This window comes from Micromys minutus (genome assembly GCF_963924665.1).
Source record: "Micromys minutus genome assembly, chromosome: 17".
NCBI classification, from domain to species: Eukaryota; Metazoa; Chordata; class Mammalia; order Rodentia; family Muridae; genus Micromys; species Micromys minutus.
This window is the reverse complement of record NC_137952.1, coordinates 28443468-28465172: the sequence shown is the minus strand read 5'-3', so window position 1 is coordinate 28465172 and position 21705 is coordinate 28443468. Positions and strand designations below refer to the sequence as shown.

The following is a 21705-nucleotide window of genomic DNA, read 5'->3' as shown; positions in this document are numbered from 1 at the left end:
AAAAACTCAGGTAAAGTTTAAAATACCCAATCAGTGTCCGCTGAGGCCTGAAGGATTATTTATTCTAGAAAACCCCACACATTTGGTATGAGAAGTGTGTGTAGAAAAAGAATCAAGAGGTTTTCTTTTTAACATCATCACCACTAACAACAACAAAAATATTCTGTAATTAAAAAAAAAAAAAACTGTAGTCAAGAGAAACAAATATCTGATTTACTGACAGTATAATCAGCCACTCAGTACTGCTTTTTCTGAATTTACTTAGACCAATATTAGAGTTTCATTATACTTGTAGGGTAATCTGTTTTATTTGAAATTGGATATAGGGCAGGGGTAGATTGTGATAGTCATTATAAGGAAGATCTTGTGAAATTAGAGTATAAATTGCTACAGTCTCTCTCCAGACCATTGAATAGTACATTAAAACAAAACAAAACAAATCCAACCACACAAAAACAACAAAAAATCCTCAATCACTGACCCACTCAAGAAATATTTGTTACAGTCCTGCTATGTGGTAGGTATACCAAAAACCCCTTACTCTCATGGAGCTTATATTTTAACGAGGAAGATGAGGGGAAAACAAATACAATAAATAAATTGTGTGATTATGTTTAAAATAGTGTGACTTCTCATTTACCAAGTCAGCTATAGAAATTTATCCTAAGAAACTTACATTAGCAATAATGAAAAAACTAGTTGAAATTATTAGAAAAATTAGAAATATTTTAAAATAAAGAATTGGTTAAATAAATATATATTCATTTAATGCCTTCCTAAATAAACCTTAACATGTTGAGTTATATACTTAATAAAAGAATATATTCATATATGTTAATATAACACAGCTAAAATCATATTATGAAATAATATAGTCAGGCACAGTGGTATACACTTGCATAATCCATGGTATATAGGAGGCTGAGGCAGGAGGATTGCTTGACCTCAAATGTCAAAGGCTACCCTGAAAAACACAGTAAGACTTTACCTCAAAAAAAAAATCAATAAAAGCTAAACACACACACACACACACACACACACACACACACACACTGAAGTAAAAAAAATAGTCAAAAGAAATTCTTGGGATTTAGAGATGGCTCAGTGTTAGGAGCACTGGCTGCTCTTCTAGACGACCCAGGTTTGAGTCCCAGCATCCACATAATGGTTTCCAACCATCCAAATGCTAGTTCCAGGGGATCTGATCTTCTGACCTTAAAAGGAACCAGGCATGCACATGGTACACTAACATATATGTAGGTAAAAATATTCATATACATAAAAATTAATTAATCTTTTTTAAAAAAGGAAATTCCTAGGTCTGTGAGATGGCTCAGCAGTCCATAAGATGTCACTTGGCAACAAGCTTGATGACCAGAGTTGAGTTCTTGGGGTGGATCTATATGGTGGAAGGAGAGAACCAACTCTAGTGAGTTGTCCTTTGACCTACAGACATGTGCCATGGCATGTGCATCCCCCACTACATACACACAAGCACTTTATTCTTCTAGATAAATAAATAGCCTTGATTTTTATGTAGTTTAGATTTATTTTGACACATAACTATATTTATAATTTTGCATTTACCAAATCCAGTGAAAACAGAACAAACAAACACACAGACGCAAGTAACATCTAATTTAATTTACTCACCACAATGTAGTGGTCAGTAAGGAGGATAAAGGATGCCAAAGGATCAAATGTGAGATGCGCATTCTCTTGAGCAGAAAATATGTGGCGAGCACTCCTACTTCTTCCAGCAGAATCCTAGTTAGAAACACAGCCAGGAAGCAACTTGCAGCCATGGTTAAATATGTGTCTAGTGCTGGTTATATACTCACGTACAGCTCCTCAGCAACAAAGACGTTCAGGCCTGAAGGCTGAATCTGAAGGAGGTGGGGCTAAGGAGCTGCACAGCCTAGAAGCAGTGCGGGGCTCAGATGGGAAGGAGAAGAGAAAACGGAGAAGAGCAAGAGGGAGCCAGGTGTGATGGTGCACACCTCTAATCCCAGCTCTCCAGATGCAGAGGCAAGGAGAGCCTGTGAAGGAGGAGGAGGGAGGAGAGGAGGAAGAAGAGGAAGGGGAGGAGAATGGGAGGAAGAGGAGGAGGGGGAAGAGGAGGAGAAGGAAACAGCCAGAGAGATAGTTCAGTTGGTAAAATTCTTGCTGCTGAAGCCCAAAGACCCAAGTTTAATCCTCAGAATCCATGCAAAAAGCCAGGAATGGGCTGTAGAGAAGATACAATCATGAAGTCTGGGGTTTGGATCCTATACCACTCATATAACAAGCTCGGTTGCCTCCAAATGCCTGTTCACTCCAGCTGAGGGATCTGACACACCTTCTTCCAGCCTCTGTGCATGTACAGGTGCAAATGCTAGCACGCTCTTACACAGATGTAAACACATATACACATAAATAAGCAGTTGACCAACCAAACAGACAAATGCATCTGTAACCTAGTCCTAAGGGGAGGAAGAAGACAGGTTGAGTTTCAGAATTCACTAGCTGGCCAATTTATTCCTATCAGTTCAGTGAGAGATCCTGCCTCAGAAATATAAAGCAAGGGTTGGGAAAGTGGTTCAGCGATTGAAATCCCTGCACAGGCATGAGGACTGGAGTTCTGAATGCCAAAATCTCATACAAGATCTTGGTGGGAAGGGTGGCCAGCCAGGCTGTAATTCCAACCTCAGATAGTGGAACTGGGATTCTCTCGTTGGCTAAGGAGACCAGACATGCCTGAAAACTCCGGCTTCGATTGAAAGACCTGCCTCAATAAGTAAGATGGCAGAACAAATAAGGGTGATTCCCAACATCACCCTCCACATGCATGCACACACATACGGAACTATATAAACAAGCATGAATGCTCACACATATAGACTGCATACACACACACACAGACCACATACACATATGAAAGTGGAAAGTTTTATTTTATTTTATTTTACAAAATAAGGTAAGGAAGAGAACAATAAATCAGGACAAAAAAAAGGAAGACTAGCTAATCAGAAGACTATTTAGCTAATTGCAATTCTGTGAGCCTTGTTTGGATTCTAATTTGAATCAAATAAATGCACATTTGCACGCACGCATGCACGCCCCCCCCCACACACACAATCAGGCCTATCTATTGCAGGATATTTGATCACATTGTGAACCCCATGACTGTGTTATTTTCTGGGGGAAAAAGTGTTTTTAGTTGTGGTGTGGCTCTGCCCTTAACATACACCTTAATCCCTCTGGCTGGAATGTAGATGTGCCTTTAGTACTTACTAATCCAAAACAATGAAGGTAAAGTTAGTTTGTAGAAGGAAGTAACCATGCTTGAAAGTGATGTCTAATTGAATAGCAGACAAACTGCCCAATCAGAGAAAGATTTGACAGAATAGGATATGCCCAATTCTCATGAGAAGAGAGAGGAAAGGGAAGCTACTTAAGAGAGGAATAAAGAGAGGAAAGGAGAGAGAAAGGATGCACTTTTACCGGAGAGTTTTTCAGAGGCGGGTTGCAGAGAGAGAGAGAGAGAAAAAGTTAGACACAGGTGAAGACAGAAGAACCCAGAGAATGAGAGGGGACCAGAAGATCAGAACAGATCACCAGAGTTAGTTTAAGGCCAAGCAGATCAATTCAGAAGAAACTGAGAGAAGCCAGATTGAACCAGTCACCCTGGAGAAGAGTTTGAGGCAGAACAGCGAGATGAACCAACCAGGTAGAGTTCAGAAAGAACTAGAAAGGGTGAGCTTATTCAGCAGTCAGTCTCAGAGGCTGCAAACATTCAAGCCTGGATCAGATTGTACATGGCCTAGAAGTTTCCTGGACTAGGCCTAGGTTAGCAGGCTGAGGCAGAAAGCCTTGGAGATGACAGTTATTACAGGAGAACAACAGTTACATTTACAAGTTCTAGTGTGCTGTATTTAAAAGGACAGAACCTTAGCTTTAATGAGTGAAAGAACCACACGTTATCTATCTAATATTCAGTAGATTGAATTATTTTGAGATAGCCTGGGTTAACCTCATGGTTCTCTTTCCTCATGTCTCCTGAGTAACTAGGAGACTGGCACCTCACCAGGATTTAGCAAGTTAATTTTTAAATAATTAGACATGTAAGATTGAAAACTGATTAGTGATTGCCTAGGGATAAAGATGGAGGGAAAGAAGATCACAAGGAACAAGAAACCTGTTGAGCCAGTGAGATGGTTCAGTGGGTAAGGTGCTTGCCACTAAGAAACCCGAGTAGAACCTCATGACCCACATGGTATGTTTAAATGAGAACCAAGGCCAAGTTGTCCTCTGGCCTCCACACAGCCTTCTCTGCCCCGACACGTAAAATAGGTAAGTAAAATAACTTCCAAAGGAACATGCTAAATGTACTGTACTCAAACTTTGTTTACTGTTTATCAGATTTGCTGCTTACCAACCGATTACCAATAAACCCAAAGCAGAGTTCATTGTGGCAAGAGCCCAACCATTGACACAACAAACTAACAATGACTAACTTACCTGGACGAATACTTCTATGGTATGTGTCCCATTACTGTAGTTTCTAGGGTTCCACTTCAGTATGAAAATAGGACCAGACAAATGAGAAGCCTGGCCTATATTACCTCCATCAATCTTAACAGTGACAGAAGTGATGGGGGATAAGGAAAAGGCCAATACTCTAAAATAAGAGCATATATAAAATGCATGATTTTAGAGATAGAACATTGCGTTTATAGAGGAGCAATGCTACTGTAGCTGAGGACATGAACACAGGCAGAAACAGACTGTGCAACCACAGAGACTTTGGACAATTCGGCAATGAACCACTAAGAAATTAGAAACATATATATATATCTATATATACCTATAGATATATATATATGTTATGGTATTAAGGACATGCTAGTCAAGTGTTCTACCACAGAATTACATCCCAAGCCCCTAAAACTTTTTTTTAAGAAAGCAAAATCAGTTTCTTTTGATAAATCTACCTAGATTAGACCAAAAATTCTTACAGAAGAAATTTCTGAATTTCCTGGTTTTAATTTTAGGAATAGAATATCAAATAGATACCACACCCTGTTAATCTAATGTCAAGTCTATAATTCATTCATTCGATTCCTGATGTATTGGCCAGATAAAGCAAGGCCACACCCAGGCCTTTCAGAGAACACCTAGCACTGACATCCAGGTGTCATTAAAAATGTGATTGATAGGCCAGGTGTGGTAGTCAAGACACCCCATTCATTCTAGCACTCCAGAGGCAGAGGCCAGCCTGCTCTACATAGTGAGTCCCGGGCCAGCCTGGGCTACATAAAGAGACCATGGCTGGTGGGGGGGGAATAGTTTTATTTCTAAAAAATAAAAAAGTAATCAGGCAAACTTCATCAACATTCATATGAGAGGGGTGCTGAGATAGCTCAGTGGGTAAAGGGGCTTTTCACTATGCCTAGTGGCATAAGTTCAAACCTCAGAATCTCCACGGTAGAAGAGAACCAGCTCCTAAAGGTTGTCCACTGATACCCACAGGCATGCTATGGCATTTGCATGCCCCTCCCCCAATAAAAACAATAAAAATTTAAATTCCTAAGAATGTTTACCCACTTCTACAACACTGTCATAAAGGAGTCATTCAAGTTAGTTGAGGTGGGCCACATCTTTAATCCCAGCACTCAGGAGGCAGAGGCAGGTGGATTTCTGAGTCCAAAGCTAGCCTGGTCTATAGATTTGGAATGAGTTCTAGGACCACACAGAGCTACACAGGGCTACACAGAGAAACCACCTCTCAAAAATATACAAAAAGAGAGAAAGAAAAATAATAAATTATTCAATCATTCAATCAAGAGTAGAACCTACATTTACCAGAGGTTCATCTTCAAATAAGAACAGTCCTGACATTTTATAAATAAAACAAAGGAGTTAAGTTATGATTCATTTTTAGAAAGAAATCTACTTAGACTGCTCTCTGATGACAATGGTATAATGATGTATCTTATGGAAACCACTTGTGAAGGAGCATCCAGAAGTGCTAATGACAGTCTTCAGAAACAGGCAGACACATCTAATTCCATCACTGTGCTCTCCAAGAGTTAGTATAGAAGCAGTCATATCTCTGTGCGCATAAGGCCAGCCTGGTCTACAGAATGAGTTCCAGGACAACCATGGCTACACAGAGAAACCCTGTCTTGAAAAGCTTATACATGTACATGTATACTTAATTTTTAAATATTTTTAAAATATAAATATATTTTTAAAGTGATCTTATGTTTAAAAGACATTCTTCCAAAAATAATGTATCATACAAATTCTAATAATATAGGAGCTAATAATATAGGAAGATGGATCAGTGGTTAAAAGCACTGACTGTTCTTGCAGAGGTCCTGAGTTCAATTCCCAGCAACCACATGGTGGCTCACAATCATCTGTAATGGGTTTAGATGCTCACTTCTGGTGTGTCTGAGGACAGCTATGGTGTACTCATATAAATAAAAATAACAAAATAATTCTATTAACAAGCATTACTAATTCATACATAAACTTTATTTTGGATTTCATCAGGATTATACAATTTTTGTTTTTTGTTTTTTTGTTTTGGTAAGTTATTCAGCAAAAAAAACAAAAACAAAAACAAAAACAAAACAAATAAGAATCCTGATCATGCAAATTTCTAAAAGTAGAGCATGCAGGACTGAGGTATAGCCTTGCAGGAGAGCAAGCGCCTCACAGGAATAATGGAAGCTGGGAAGAATCAGTTGCCCTGTTTTTAGCTAGCTCCCTCTTGTGCGGCACACTCTGCTCCGAGCCCCACAGAGCATACCTTGTTGAGCAGAACAATCCACACAGGCCCACCATTGTTTTAATGAACTGGACCAAAAGCTTTGAAACATTTGACTCCTGCTTACCTCTTTCAGGGCATAACTGCAGTTTGCGCTTTACAAACCCCACTGTGCTCAAGTTCTTTGTAGCAGGAGCCTGTTCTTTCATCTCAGGCTGAAAGAAAGGGCTCTCGTTTGAGCTAATATCTGTGGTTGTCTGTAACTTTTTTTTTTTTTTTTTTGAGGACTATAACATATAAGACCCATATTTTATTCCTAACTGTGTAAATAATAAATATAAATTAAAAAGTACAGATTATAAGGTAATATGTCATGGTTATAACAGAGTAAACATTTGTGAATAGGAAGGCTGAGATAAAATATACAAAAATAATGATTGTCTTGAGTTTCTGGATGATTTTATAGGTTTTATCAGCTTAAAAAAATCTATGTGTGTGGGGGGGGGTCTAGAAAGAGTGGCAGAACACATGTCTGACATGCATGAGGCTCTGGTTCAAGTCCCAACTCCCAAGCTTTATGTGTGTGTGTGTGTGTGTGTGTGTGTGTGTAATATATGTACATCTATACATATATATTGAATGGAAATGAAACAGGACAGTTTATATGTTTGGGCTATTGAAACAAAACCAGTGGGACATCCCCTGGCTTTCACACCACAACAATCACAACTTATTCTTCATCCATATCAAATTGAACATCAATTCTGAAACATGAAGACATACCTTATGTGTGTGGAATGGAAGAGCCTTTCTAGTGGTTCATGCTTAGCACAACTATAGAGGAGTGACTTAGGATTGGTGATAAGAACCACAGGCCACTTGTCAAAGGTTACGTCTGCAAAGCTAAAGAGGTCGTGATCAAAGGCAAAGATCCGGTACCTAGAGGCCACAGAAGAATAAGGGACTTTAGTTACTTATTACTCTAAGCTTAAAGGAGGGCTCACGATATAGCTAAGTTGGTAGAGTGCTTGCCTAGTATCCAGGAAGCTCTGCCTTCCAAACTGCATAAGTCAAGTGTGAGGCACATGCACTCCCAACACTCAGGAGGTAGAGGATCAGGTTCATGGTCATCCTTAGCTAGATAGTGAGCTAAAGGCTAGCCTGAGCTACATGACACCCTTTCCCAAAGAAGGGGAGGGGATGTTTGAAAGTAAAACACAGATAGAAAATCAACTCGTAAAACTGGGACTTTTTCTACAACCAATTGGTACAAGGTAAGGTTGCTCCTGCTTCTCCTCTCTTTCTACTGCCTTATCCCTCACCCTGTCTGACCAGCTGGAATCTGACTGAGGCAATGGAGCTAACAGGGCTCTAGCACAATGCCTGCACTCTTGGGTTTTAAAGATAAATGTTTTAAAATTAGTTTACTTTAGAGCACTTTTACAACTATTTTGAAACTAATGTGTACATCCTAAGTCTAAGATCTGGCACCCTTCATTCCACTAACAATGCTGCATCAAATATGAGCTTTTATTTATCGGAGGAATTTAAATTACTATTGTAGCTATAGCTAAAATGTCTGGCATAAAATTCAAGGGAAAAATTTCCAGTCCCAGTGAATCTAAAAGTTTGGTTCACAGACTAGCCCACAACAATACAATGTTTTTGATGATAAGATTTAGACATTGTTAAAATTGTTCACAATTCTTGTTAACACTTGACTTTAAAACTATATAGTAACCCAGTTGTGGTGGCTCATATCTGCAAATACATCCCTTGAAAGGATGAATCAGCAGTGGTTAAGAACACTGACTGGTCTTCCAGAGGTCCTGAGTTCAATTCCCAGCAACCACATGGTGGCTCACAATCATCTGAAACAGAATCTAATGTCCTCTTCTGGTGTGCAGAAAGACAAATACAGTGTCTTCATAAAATAAATAAACAATTCTTAAAACAAAAAAAAAAAGAAAGAAAGAAAGAAAGAAAGAATGAGTCAAGAGGAAGGTGAGTTTGTGGCTAGCCTAGACTTAAAGGGTAAGTTCTAGGCTAGCCTGGGCTGCAGAGTGAAATGCTCTCTTAAAAACAAAACAAAACAAAACAAACAAACAAAACCAACCAAAGAAACAAAAGGAATAAGAAAAAGCAAACATGGTGATGTAAGCCTGTGGTCCCAGAACTCAGGAGGCACAGGCAGGTAAGACTACTGCAATGTCTAGATAAGCCTAGTCTACAAAGCTACTATCAGGCCCATCAGGGGCTATATATATATATATATATATATATATATATATATATATATATATATATATATGAGTGTTCCTCAAAAGAAAAGAAACAAACAAACTTTCATTCTAATGCATGTGTCTTAAAATTTACATGGCATAGTAATGGTAAACATCCATGCTATAGTGGCTGAAGAGATGTCTCAGTAGTTAAGTGTTACAGAATATTTGAACTTGTTTCTAGTTAGGGTGTGGCTCAGCCTTTAGTACACACCTGCAATCCCTCTGTGTGTATTCCAGACACACCCTTAGCACACACCTCTAATTCCAAACAATGAAGGTAAAGTTAGTTTGTAGAAGGAAGCACCCATGCTTGAAAGTGATGTCTAATTGAGTGGCAGAAAAAGTGATGAATCAGAGAAAGATTTGACAGAACAGGAAAGGGAAGCTACTTAAGGGATAAACAGACCGTGCAGGAAGAACGTGAAGTACAGGAGGAACACAGAACTCTGCTCGTGCAGAGCAGTGCAGTAGAGGTGAGAGAACAGTAAGTAGAGCAGCAGAGAGGGAGAAGGAGGCAGTTTTACCCAGAGAGTTTTACAGTGGTGGGTTGAAGAGAGAAAGAGCCAGAGAATGAGGAGCCAGAAGGTTAGAACAGATTTCCAGAGTTAGTTTGAGGCCAAGCAGAGCAATTCAGAGGCCAAGAGAGAAGCCAGACTGAATCAGAGCAGCTGAGTTGAACCAGCTAGAGTTAAGAAAGAGCTGAAATGGTTGAGCTTATTCAACAGCAAGCCTTAGAAGTTGGAAATATTCTAGGCCTAGATTGTATTTTATAGTGGTTAGAAGCTTCCAGGCATAGGCCTAGGTTAACAGATGAAGGCAGTAAGCATCCCAGACAATTACAACAGGAGAATAAAAGTTACATTTAGAGTTAAATGTACTTGCTCTTTGCAGAGAACCTTGGTTAGGTTCCCAGTATCCACATGGTGGTTCACAACCATCCCTAACTCTAGTTCCAGAGATGATCTGTTCCCCCTTTTGACCTATGCAGGCATTAAGCGTGTGTGTGTGTGTGTGTGTGTGTGTGTGTGTGTGTGTGTGTATGCAAAGCATTCACATAAAATGAATATATCTAATTAAAAAATAAAAATAAGCTGGATGTAATGGCACATTACATTAAACCTAGCACTCAGGAGGCAGAGGCAAGCAGGTTACACAGAAAAACTCTGTCTCAAAAAACAAACAACAACAACAAAAAAACCCCAACAAATAAATAAGTGAATAAAAAGTAATTAACCAAAAATGACTGTTATAACAGGTAATGTATTTCCATATATACGGTATGTATCTCCATACATAATGGAATATGTATGCATGGGAATACTGTATTTCCATACATAATGAAAACGATTATCAAATACATACTAACCAACATCTTGTCAGAGCCTAGAGTCACCTGAGATGGGTTTGTAGGCCTGCCTGTGGGGGAATCTTTTGATCTTGTTAAGCGGGGTAGGAAGAGATCCCTGGCCCCCATTGTGGGAGGCATGCCCTGGCTGGAATCAAGGATCGCAGAAGGGAAGAGCGCTGAGCATTCTGTACTCTGCACCATCTGCCTTGGTCTCCACGTCATGATGGACTGTCCCCTTGACCTGTGAGCCAGAGTGAACTCTTTCTCCTTTAAGTAACTTTGTCAAAGTACTTAACCACAGCAGGGTTGCTATATACCTGTAATCTCAGCATGTGGGAATCTGAGGCAGAAGGATTAAAGATTAGCCTGGGCTACATAGTGAGAACTATCCTCTAAACTAACAGAATTACCTGATTTTTTCTGGGTCCACCCATCATATTAGTAAGAAAGTGTCACTATTTTAGCAAAATTTGTGTAAGTCTCACTTGTAAGGAAGTGTCCTCACCTTCTGTTGTCTTTCCAGTCTCCCACCTCAAGTTCCAGCGTGCCTGTAGAGTGACGCGTGTGTAGCACAGGCATCAGCCCACCGAGCGTATGGAGGTGCCCGCACAGATAAGCTGTAGCCGAACTACAGTGAAAAACAAACAGGATAAACAAATACCATAGAAAGTCTTCAGGAAAGCACGTGTGCTCAGCAGTGGGAAATAACCAGAAATATCCAGTTCTGGCTCTACAGATCTGTCTCACCCCATTACTGTCCGGATCCCTGGGGATGGAGACAGGATAGTTGACGTTGTAAAGTGGCCAAACCAAATTGTCTGGTTGCTCTGACTACTTTTCTTGGAAAATGATAAGAGTTCCTCCATCTGTTTCTGAAATGGGACAAAAAAAGTAGAAGGATCTCTAAATTGGGGCTCATGTTAAAATCCAATGCCAACAAGTTAAGCATTTCCTCTAAAGTTTATAACAATAATCACCTTGTCTCTGTGACCCCAAGTCTACTAGGTAATGACCTAAATGGATCTCTGTAAGTTTCAAACTGTTTTCATTTACTTTAGAATTCATTTGATCCTAATGATTGTAGTATGTAGGGCAAGTACTACCTGTGTTTGATGTATAAAAACTGAAGACTAAGTTAGTCTTTTCAGGACTAGGGATGTAGCTCAGGGGCAAAGCTTTAGCCTCATAGTGTGAGGTTCAATCCCCAGTGTCAGGAATGGGGAGAATAATTATCCCCTTAATGAGACAACTAATCTTTTTAGTTTTGTGTACTACTACATCACAATTCTTAAAGGGGACACTAAGCCAAATGCTAAAACATGCACTTATGTTATTCATCCACAGACAAACCTAAATGTTCTTAACAGCTCTATTCATATTAACCAAATATCAGAAACTCCAACAAAAGTATATAATATACCCTCACAATGAAATACTACTCAGCAGTAAAAAGGGAAGAACTACCAATGGATACAGCCACGTACATTCATCTCAGAAGCATCACACTAAGAATAAGAAGTCAAACCCAAGAGTCTATTTTGTATGAACACATTTATCTAAAATTTTAGAGTAAATAAAACTATTCTAATAGAAAGCAATCACTTGTACCATGGGAGTAAAGACAGACCCTACAAGAAAACTTTGTATGGTGGTAACATGTCTTAAGTCTTGATTGTGTGAAAGTTATAACCGCATGCAAATGTGTAAATTCTTCAGACATTTAAAATGAATGTATTTTACTATATATATAACATATCATGATATTGATTTCAAAACATAATTTGCACATATATAATATTCACATAATATACACTGATATTATCTGTAACATCCTTACAGTAACAAATTTCTGAGCCTTACCCTCGGGATTTCTAATTTGATAAAACTGGGGTTAGACTAGGAAGAGGCTGGAGAGATGGCTCAGTGGTTAAGACCACTGGCTGTTCTTGCAGGGGGCCTGAGTTCCCAGCGCCCACATGATGGTTCACAACCATTTCTAACTCCGGTTTCAGAAGATCCGTCACCCTTTTCTGGTTCCCATGGGCATTGCATGCACATGGACCACATAAATACATGCAGGGAAGACACTCATAAGACAAAATAAATAAACCTAAAATAATAAAATAGTAACAAAAGACCAGGGATTCTGCACTAGGTAACATTACAATTGGTTTTTATGTACTTGGTCTGTGCACTGTATTTTTCCAATTCTATTCTAAGATCAAATTTTTAATATAAATTCACCAGCTCACTAAAGGCACTTGGTAATTGAGAAGCACAACATAACTTTACCCTATGTTCTTTATTTCTAGAACTTTCACATACTCTGAATTTCTTTCAGTGCTTGGCAAGTCCTGCTGTTCACTATAGTTTTTTCCATGCTGGTCATATGCTGCAGTGGTAGATGAAACACTCCGGGACTTTCTTGATCTTATCACTTTATACTCTTATAAACGGGCACATGTCTCATGTAAGAGTGTGCTCGTCAAATAAGGACTTGGCATCTGTTATGGTAAGGCATGACAAGAGCTGCTCATATGTGTCTTCATAAATGATGGTTTCTCAGTTACCCTTGCAGAAATACTTGAGTTGTTCTCTTATAAGAAAAAATATAGACGACTGACTAATATTGGCAATTGTGGGGATTTAACAATGTATCATATAGTACACCAAGCTATGTGCTCTGTAGCTTGCTGAATACATACTATATTTCATCCATATTTAATAAATATTTGCTAAATAAATATAAAAAGCGAGGTGCTTCCTTCCCAACTTTAATAGAAACAGTAGTAACAATTCTGAAGTAGCTAGTTGCTTCTAGACATATTTGCAACCACAGTAAACATTTTCTTGAGCATTCCTAGATAAGAACACGGTCATTTAAGACAATGAAATGGTCTAAAGATATTCAGGAAAAAAAAAAAAAAAATAAAACCAGGTAAGCTACAAACATAAGTGAAAATTTCAAGTCATACCTCATCTAAAATCCCAAAGAAATTATAGGGTCTCTTGGGCCCTGGCCTTTGGGTAGCATCCACAGAGACAAAAGAATAGTTGCCGAAGGGAGTGCTGTGGATGTAATGGAAAGAGCCGTCCTTACGTACAGCAGAGTACTTCCTAAAACACAGACAGGAAGGCTTTAGTGCAACTATAAAAAGAGCGGATTTCATGTTAGACCAGTAATAAGAGTCATTAAGGAAAAAAGAACTCCTTCTAGTCAAGAGAATAGACCTCTGGCCTGGACAGAAACCAATTATTCTAATTGGGCTGGGTCAGTCATCTGGCCAAGAGACCACCCCTAGGAAGGCAGAATTATTTTAAGCCATGCCAAAGAGAGATGCAAGGTTTTTTTTTTTTTTTTTTTTTTTTTTTTTCATTAATTTATTTATTTATTGTTTTTGGGCAAATGTTTGATTTGGTTTGGTTTGGTTTGGTTTAAGACAGGGTTATGCTACTTAGCCCTGGCTGGCCTGGAACTCACTCTGTAGATACTCAATGACCCAGAGATCTGTTTGCCTGTGTTTCCTGAGTGCTTAGGTTAAAGGCAAGTGCCACCATGTCTGGGCTTTGGGATAGTTTCCTCTTTAATGAGATAACTGTGCTTTTCCTTCCCAGGATTCTCAATGCTTAGTGTAGTTACTAGGACCCAATGTGAGTAGCTGCCTGACAGGCCAAAGTTAGAAACATACAACTTTTCATAACCTGTGCATGCTTTTTCTGACACCTGGGCTTCCCAGCTTTCTGATGCTCACTTGCTCATCATGTGACTGCTTGCCTACCAGGTATGTGTCTGACCACCAGGGAGGATTAATTGGCCTTTTTCCTTCTCTCCTCCATATTCTTCAAGGCAACTGCTGAGATTTACAGCCTGCCTACCCTATCCACATATATAATATATATGTTATATATAATATCCATATATAATATATATCCACATCCATATGGAAAACAAAAGTATTTCTGTTCCAACTATCCCACCAGATTTTTTCCATATAAAAAAGAGGTTTCCTGACCCAAAAGAGAAATTGACTAAACTACATTTTCACTTGATAAAAGGATTGCATGTCAACATTTTCTCTTGTTATCTCCAAGGACTCATCTAAATTAATTAATGCAGGACGACACATAAAGTCACCAAGCAAAGCACAGGTGGTGACTATCTTAAACAGTCCCCTAAACATTCACAAAGAAACAGAGTCTGGGGAGCTGTTATTTAATGATCTCGGTGATTAAGAGAGCACTCAGTTCTTGTGGAGGACCTTTAGTGCCTATCACCTGTGCCACGAACCTCACTGGAGCCTGGTAACAGCAGCTGCAGAGGATCCAACACACAAGCAGCTGTACTCCAAAGCTCATACCCACAAAAATTCATGATTTAAAATTTAAAAACAAATCTTTAAAAAAAAAAAAAAAACAACTAAATCTATCTTCAGTGAGGGGACTAGCAAGAGGGCTCAGCAGATAAGAGCACCTGCGGCTCTTTCGAAGACCTAAATTCAGCTATTAGCTCCTATATGGTGGCTCATAACTTCCTGGAATTCCAACCCCCTGTAGTTCTTACTCCTTCTGACCTCTGTGGGGCATCAGGTACGCACAGGGTACATATACATATATGCAGACAAAACATTCATACACGTGAGATAAAATCATTTAACAAACTTTCAGTGGGGATTAGCAGTGTAGTGCAATGGCAGGTAGGTAGCCTTGGATCAGATACCCAGCACTGCAAAAAAGAAAAAGGATTAGTGAGAGCTCGTTGTGCATATATTAGAAGTCAGAAAGCCTTGGTATAGGAAGGTACAGAAGGTATTTACTGCTTGAAAAGGGCCTAAAGAAGTTTAATATGTAAGGAAGCTTGCAAGGAGGAAACTGATAGTCTAGAATCACGTACATATTTTTTTTGGTTTCTGAAATAAACATTAGTGATATATAGAGGATCTACATCTAATAATGAATGCCCTTAGTATCTTAGGTATCCATGAAGTAAGAGGGTGAAGAATGGAAAGAATGTGTTAATATAGAGTAGGTACCCATTCATTATTTATTGAATAAATAAAAAAAAGAAAGCATGGGTTCTATTGGAGGTTTGTTGGTTATGCAGAGTTTCTTGTACTCACAGAGAAGCACTAAGAGAACCAGGAACGTGAACACACAGGGATGTCTCTCAGTGGAGGAGAGAGAATCAAGTCCCTGCATTCCATCCAGAAAGCTGAGCACAGAGGTTGCTAATGACCTGGTCACCTTTTTGCTACCTAAAGGGACAGACCTCATCCCAATTCTTCAGAATAATTATTCCAGTTCTTCCCTCCCTAGACCATTACCCATCCTTAGGGTAGATGTCACGTGTTCTTTATGGCCTGATGAACTCTATGCTACCTGTCAGAGACCACGGTGGAGTCTAGGCCTTTTAGCTGTAGAACCCACCCTCATGGTCACATGTGCTTTGTAAAAGAGCTGCTGTGTAATCACATCTTACGCTTTCTGGTGCGTCTGGAATTGAACTGATTGGACTGATTGTTGCCTGGAAACCTTTACCCAAATTGTATGAGTTTTAAATATGCTGACAATAGACTGCTTGGCATTTAACTCTCCAAAGTCTGACCCAAGTTGACAAAGTCAATCTGCACTGGTTTTCCTCTTTCTCTTCATACAGTTGACTTCCCTGTATGACACCTGCAGGAACCGCCCCCCACCACACACTCCCAGAGGTGCATATAAAATATCCAAATTTCAGAGCTTTATTAAAAAATAGTATCTTGTTTCTAAGTGTCTTATACAATAGCTTACTTAATATATAAGACTTAGAAACAAACTTTCAAACTTTAACATACACATTTAAAGCTACATTTAACTCCTTATATAGAGTCTAACTATTTGATGTTAACATTGTTTCCTTCTTTTCAGACAGTGTCTCACTATGTAGCTCTGGCTGTCTTAGAACTCACCATGTAGACCAGGCTGGTCTCAAAATCATGGAGAGACTGCCTGCCCCTGCCTCTGGGACTAAAGTCATGTGCTACTGTGGCAAGTTTGTGCCACTGTGGCAGGCTGTACAAGGCCCTGGTTTCAACATCTAGCACAAAAACAAAAATCTGAAGTAAAGCACTTTATTAAAAGTGTATTTCTGGCAACTATTCTGCACATTCAAGTTTGAAAACCAATGGAATGGACTTGCAACAACAATCCACATCTTCAAACATCTCTACTCATCTGGGATGAGTCTTTAATCCCAGCACTGGGGAGGCAGAGACAGGTGAATCCCTGTGAGTTTGGGGCCAGCCTGGTCTACAGATCAAGTTCCAGGTCACCCAGGGATACACAGTGAGACCTATCTTGAAAAACAAAAACAAAAGCCCCAAGCTTCCAACCAACCAAAACAGACAAAAACCAAAAACCAACAAACAAACAAAACCTGGCTTCACTCTTCACAGGCTTTCTCTGTATCTGCCCTTGTGATGACCTCTACCTTTTCTGATTTCTTGTAATGATTCTCATCTGAAACAAATAATGCAGCATTTCATCAGCCTTGCCTTTATGTTCTTTTCTAATGGTTCCCCTTAGCAATCTTCTCCTAATGAAACATAAATTCCTTGAAGGCAGGGGCCATTTGTTAGCACTAGCTCTTTTATCTAGAAGAGCACACAGCTAGTGAAGAGCTCTGAGTGAACACTTAGTGCTTGGTTAAATGACAAAGCAGACTAGAACTCCTCAGCACCCTGCAGCTGAAAGTGAAATTGCAACCAAAAGAAGCATCCCAACTTACTGAAGCTAAAGCTTGCTTCTAACAGAGGTGCCTGGGTGGATCCCATTCATGGCATATAAAGAAAATATAATGTTTATATTAATCAAATGACAGAATCAAACAGCCTTTGGTGACCACTGATCTCTGTGGTCACTCCAGAGACTGACAGAATCAATCTCTCCCTATTCTGAAAACCCACTGACCTCAGTAGATCTAAATACTTCTATGTACCATCTGCAACCAAAAGAAATAAAGGAAGCTGGGTGTGGTAACTCACACCCCTAATCCTAGCATTCCTGAGACAGAGGCAGGGAGATCTCTGTGAGTTCCAGGCCATTTCAGCATGATCTATATAATGAGACTCTATTAAAAAAATAATTAAATTAAATTAAAAAGGAAAGTAGAAGAGAGCCAGTCATGGTGGCTCTTAGCGAATGTGAGGCTGAAGCTAAAAGGAGAAATAGAAGTTTCAGACCAACCTGAAAGCAAAATCCAAAGAGTATCAAAGTAGAGAAAAACACTTTTTAAAAAGGACTGATTGTAACACACACACAAAACACACACACACACACACACACACACTCATTTTCTAAATTATCCAAAGTTCTCTCTACAGAATTTTTGTCTGTTGAAAGTGAGTTTACCCATTCACTGAATGGACTGTACACTCCTTTTGATAGAATCTACTTAGTAGTCTGTTTTGTAGACATGTAGATACCTGTAATAATTGGTGATGCTCTCCAGACTTGGAGTGTTATATACATCTAAAAGAAGAAAAGCAAACATGCGTCACTTTTTATAACACATTAAATGGAAAGATGTCACTCAAATGCACATTTTAAGAGCAGTAACTTCACTGACTGAGCATTCTGAAGAATAGTAGGTACATTGTAATTTTGTTCAGGGGGGAATATCAGTTTGAAAGTTCTAAGGCTAGATTGTTGTTTCTGCTTGCCTGGAACTTGCTAGGTAGCTCATGTTGGCCTCAGACTTGTTCATCTTGCCTTGACCTACCTTGAGCTTGGGGGATAGGCATGTGCTGCCATACCTGTCTTGCTGCTGCTGTTTTAATCATGGGATTATAGACTCAGAAAGAAATGAATCCAAGCCTAACCTATACAACCATAACAAGTGCTTCTACACAGAGTCTCTCGTCAGGCTGGCCTGAAACTCTCTGTGCCAGAGAGAATGACCTTGACTCTATGGTACTTTTCTCTGTACCTCAGGAATGCTGCCACATCCAGTATGCAGTTTTAGGGACCAAGCCAAGTGACTCATGCACACTAGGCAAGCACTCTACCAACTGAGCTATAGTCTCAGTCCTATGGCTTTTGACAGATACACATATATTAAGGTCACAATAAAAATAGAGAGCAATTTAATCACATCCCAAATCTAAATGCCTTTAAAATCAGTTTCTCACCCATTCCAAAACCCAGAATTGCTCCTAAAGGAAATTCACAGACAAAGAGTGGAGCAGAGACTGAAGGAAAGGCCATCCAGACAGAGACTGCTCCACCTAGAGATCTGTTCCATCTGCAGACACCAAACCCAGACACTATTGCTGATGCCAAGAAGTGTTTGCTGGCAGGAACATGGTATAGCTGTCCTCTGAGAGGCTCTGCCAGAGCCTGACCAATAAAGATGTGGATCCTTGCAACCAAACATCGGACTGAGCATAGGGACCCCAAAGGAGGAGTTAGGGAAAGGATGGAAGGAGCTGAAAGGGTTTGTAACACCATGGGAAGAACAACACTATCAACCAACCAGACCTCCCCCAGAGCTCCCAGGGACTAAACCACCAACCAAAGAGTACACATGGAGGGACCATGTGACTCCAGCTGCATATGTAGCAGAGGACTGCCTTATCTGGCATCAGTGGGAGGGTAGGTCCTTGGTCCTGTGGAGTCTCAATGCCCCATTGTAGGGGAATGCTAGGGTGGTGAGGTGGGAGTGGGTGGGCAGGTGGGGGAGCACCTCTTAGAAGTCCAGGGGATGAGGGATGGAATAGGGGATTTGCAGAAGGAAATACAGAAGGGGATAATAGTTGAAATGTAAATAAATAAAACAACCAACAAAAAAATATAGTTTCTCCTCCTATCCCTACCTCTGGCAACCACAACCTATCTTCTGCCTGTAATTTTTATCTTTTCTTGAATGCCTTATAAATGAAATTATACAATAGGAAATTTTGGACTTAGCTTTTTTCACTTAACACAATGTAGGGGTGTTTTTATTTTTATTTTATTTTAGTTATTTATTTTATTCATTTTAGACATTTACCCATGAGAATTTCTGAAGAACTCTTTCTCCCATGTACAGAAGAAAACACCGTACCAACTTTTACCTGAAAGGTCAACAATTACATCTCAACGTTTGAGGGGTTTTGTTTGCTTGATTTGAGACAGAGGCTTGCTATGCAGACTAGCTGACCTAGAACCTGCTGTATAAACTAATCTGACCTCAAACTTACAGAGATCTACCTGCCTCTGAAGTTTTAATATCATATGTTATAACTGCACATAAGAGATGTGGCCTTTACTATATCTAAACGTATGTTATAATTTTCAATTTTATAACCCTATAATCTAAACTAGAAAATCTATATTTTTGAAGGAACATATGCTTTATTCTATTCTGTTCTTGGCAGATTTACCATGATTTCCTTTGATATCCAGCCACTTGGTTTTTTCCATGACTCTTGTCTTCTTCAGAATTCTCTGGTACGTCTGCCATTCTACTTCATGTTGTCTGGACCCCAAGTGTTCCTTTGTTTTGGCATCTGTCAGGTCTCCTGTGGGTTTACACAGAATTTACTTGAAATGTAATATAAACTCCAGGGACTCAAACAAACAAGCAAACAAACAAACAAGGATGCTGAGGACACAAATTTGTAAACTATTTAGCACACATACATAGAATCAATTGAGTCTACATATGTCCAAAGGAAACCATTTAAGCCCTTTTAACTAACAAGATTATCTCAGCAAGGATGCTATTATTATAGGTTAACAAGTGTTTATGTAGTCTATAGTGATATTAGGAGTGATTTGTTGGGGGAGGGGAATGACTTAAAGAGCTCACTACAATGGGCTAGAGAGATAGATGGCTGCTCTTCCTGAGGTTCTGAATTCAATTTCCTGTAACTACATTGTGGCTCACAACCATTTATAATGAGATCTAGTGCCCTCTTCTGGCATGCAGGCAGAACATGGTCTATATGAGGGGGTGGGGGAGAGGGCACAGTACAAAATTCATCAATATACTAAATGAAACTCCTTTATGAGATGTTGCAACATTCTAGAAAGTTGCATTACCTATTGCAACAGTTGTTTTTTAACTCCTAATCAGGATTTATACTGTGACCAAGCATTATTTCAGTATTCCTTTCTAGGAAGTAAACAGAACACCTGAAGCAGGGGCATATTCATTATCTGAGGACTAATACTTCATCCTAACAAGAGACGTGTTTTAGAAGGGTGTGTGACAGCTGAGCCACCCAGTGAACAGAACACAGTACATATAACTCCTTGGAGCTTTTTCTGCCCCACCATCGGGGACACATGTGCACAGACTTGAAGAGTCTAGGAAATGCAGTCGGATGAAGTCATCCGAGTTCTCAAACAACTGAAAACATAACCTCTTTGTACAGAAAAAATTGAGTAAAGGAGAGAGCTTTGGATTCCCAGTTAAAGGACATTTCCTAATTCTTAAATTCATCAGGACATCACCATCAACACACAAACACACAAGTAAGCAAGCACGCACACACACACACACACACACACACACACACACGACACAAATATGGCAGATAACATTTGGTCACAAGCATCATAAACCTTGTTCCTACAACTTTGAGAAAACCTTGAGATGGCAAAACATTTAGCCTGGATCCTGACTCCATTATTCACTACCTCAAAGGGTCACTGACAGGCTGTGCCAGAGTTCCCAACACCCTAAAGGGAATAGATGCTCCCCATTCTACACCATCAGGGCCACAGAACACCACCACCACACACAGCACAGGAATCCTTCCTACCAGTGGCCAAGACAAGAGCCGGTTGAATGATGTCAATAGTTTCCGAACAGAACTTCTCTAAGGCCAACGCTCTGCCTGGATCTTGATACCTGCTCAGGTGAATGTCGGATATCTGTCAAAAGCAGGCATTGGACAGAGACTCATTATCTGAGTCAGGAAGAGCCGCACCGACAGGGGTGGCCTATCAGCTCTGGGGGAGCGGAAGGGAAAGAAAAAGATGCCCCATGAGTCCCCGGGAAGGAGAGCGGAGCCTCCTGGCGGACTGCGCCCGAGTCCCCCTGTTGGGCTGAGCCAGCCTGCCGCTGCGCCCTCCCCAAGCCTCCCGCTGCTTCACCTGCAGACCCCAGAAGATGTTATTGGCTTCTGAGCCCGGGGCGGGCTGCGGCCTCTGGGAGCCTCTGGGCTTCGGCAGCGGCGAGGACGGCCCAGCCAGGCCGTAGTGCTCCAAAAGCAGGGCGGCCAGCGCGGCCGCCGCCAGCCCCGCCGCCACCCGGACGGCCAGCATTCTCGCCATCGCGGCGCAGCCCCGGA

At 40.1% G+C, this 21705-nt stretch overlaps 1 protein-coding gene across 2 annotated transcripts in view; it reads right to left on the bottom strand.

The window, feature by feature from the left end:
- Positions 1–21705, bottom strand: part of TMEM62 (transmembrane protein 62) — a 30691-nt gene extending 8986 nt beyond the window's left edge. For both annotated transcript variants that reach the window (XM_080931191.1, XM_080931190.1), the window contains exons 1-10: positions 21509–21705; positions 21175–21286; positions 19789–19926; positions 17851–17896; positions 13366–13507; positions 11138–11262; positions 10896–11018; positions 7541–7696; positions 4501–4660; positions 1654–1767 (exon numbers count right to left, since the gene is read on the bottom strand). In XM_080931191.1, the coding sequence (XP_080787317.1) occupies positions 1654–1767; positions 4501–4660; positions 7541–7696; positions 10896–11018; positions 11138–11262; positions 13366–13507; positions 17851–17896; positions 19789–19926; positions 21175–21286; positions 21509–21688 (1296 nt within the window). In that variant the 5' untranslated portion in view covers positions 21689–21705. The remainder of the gene's footprint in view (positions 1–1653; positions 1768–4500; positions 4661–7540; positions 7697–10895; positions 11019–11137; positions 11263–13365; positions 13508–17850; positions 17897–19788; positions 19927–21174; positions 21287–21508) is intronic.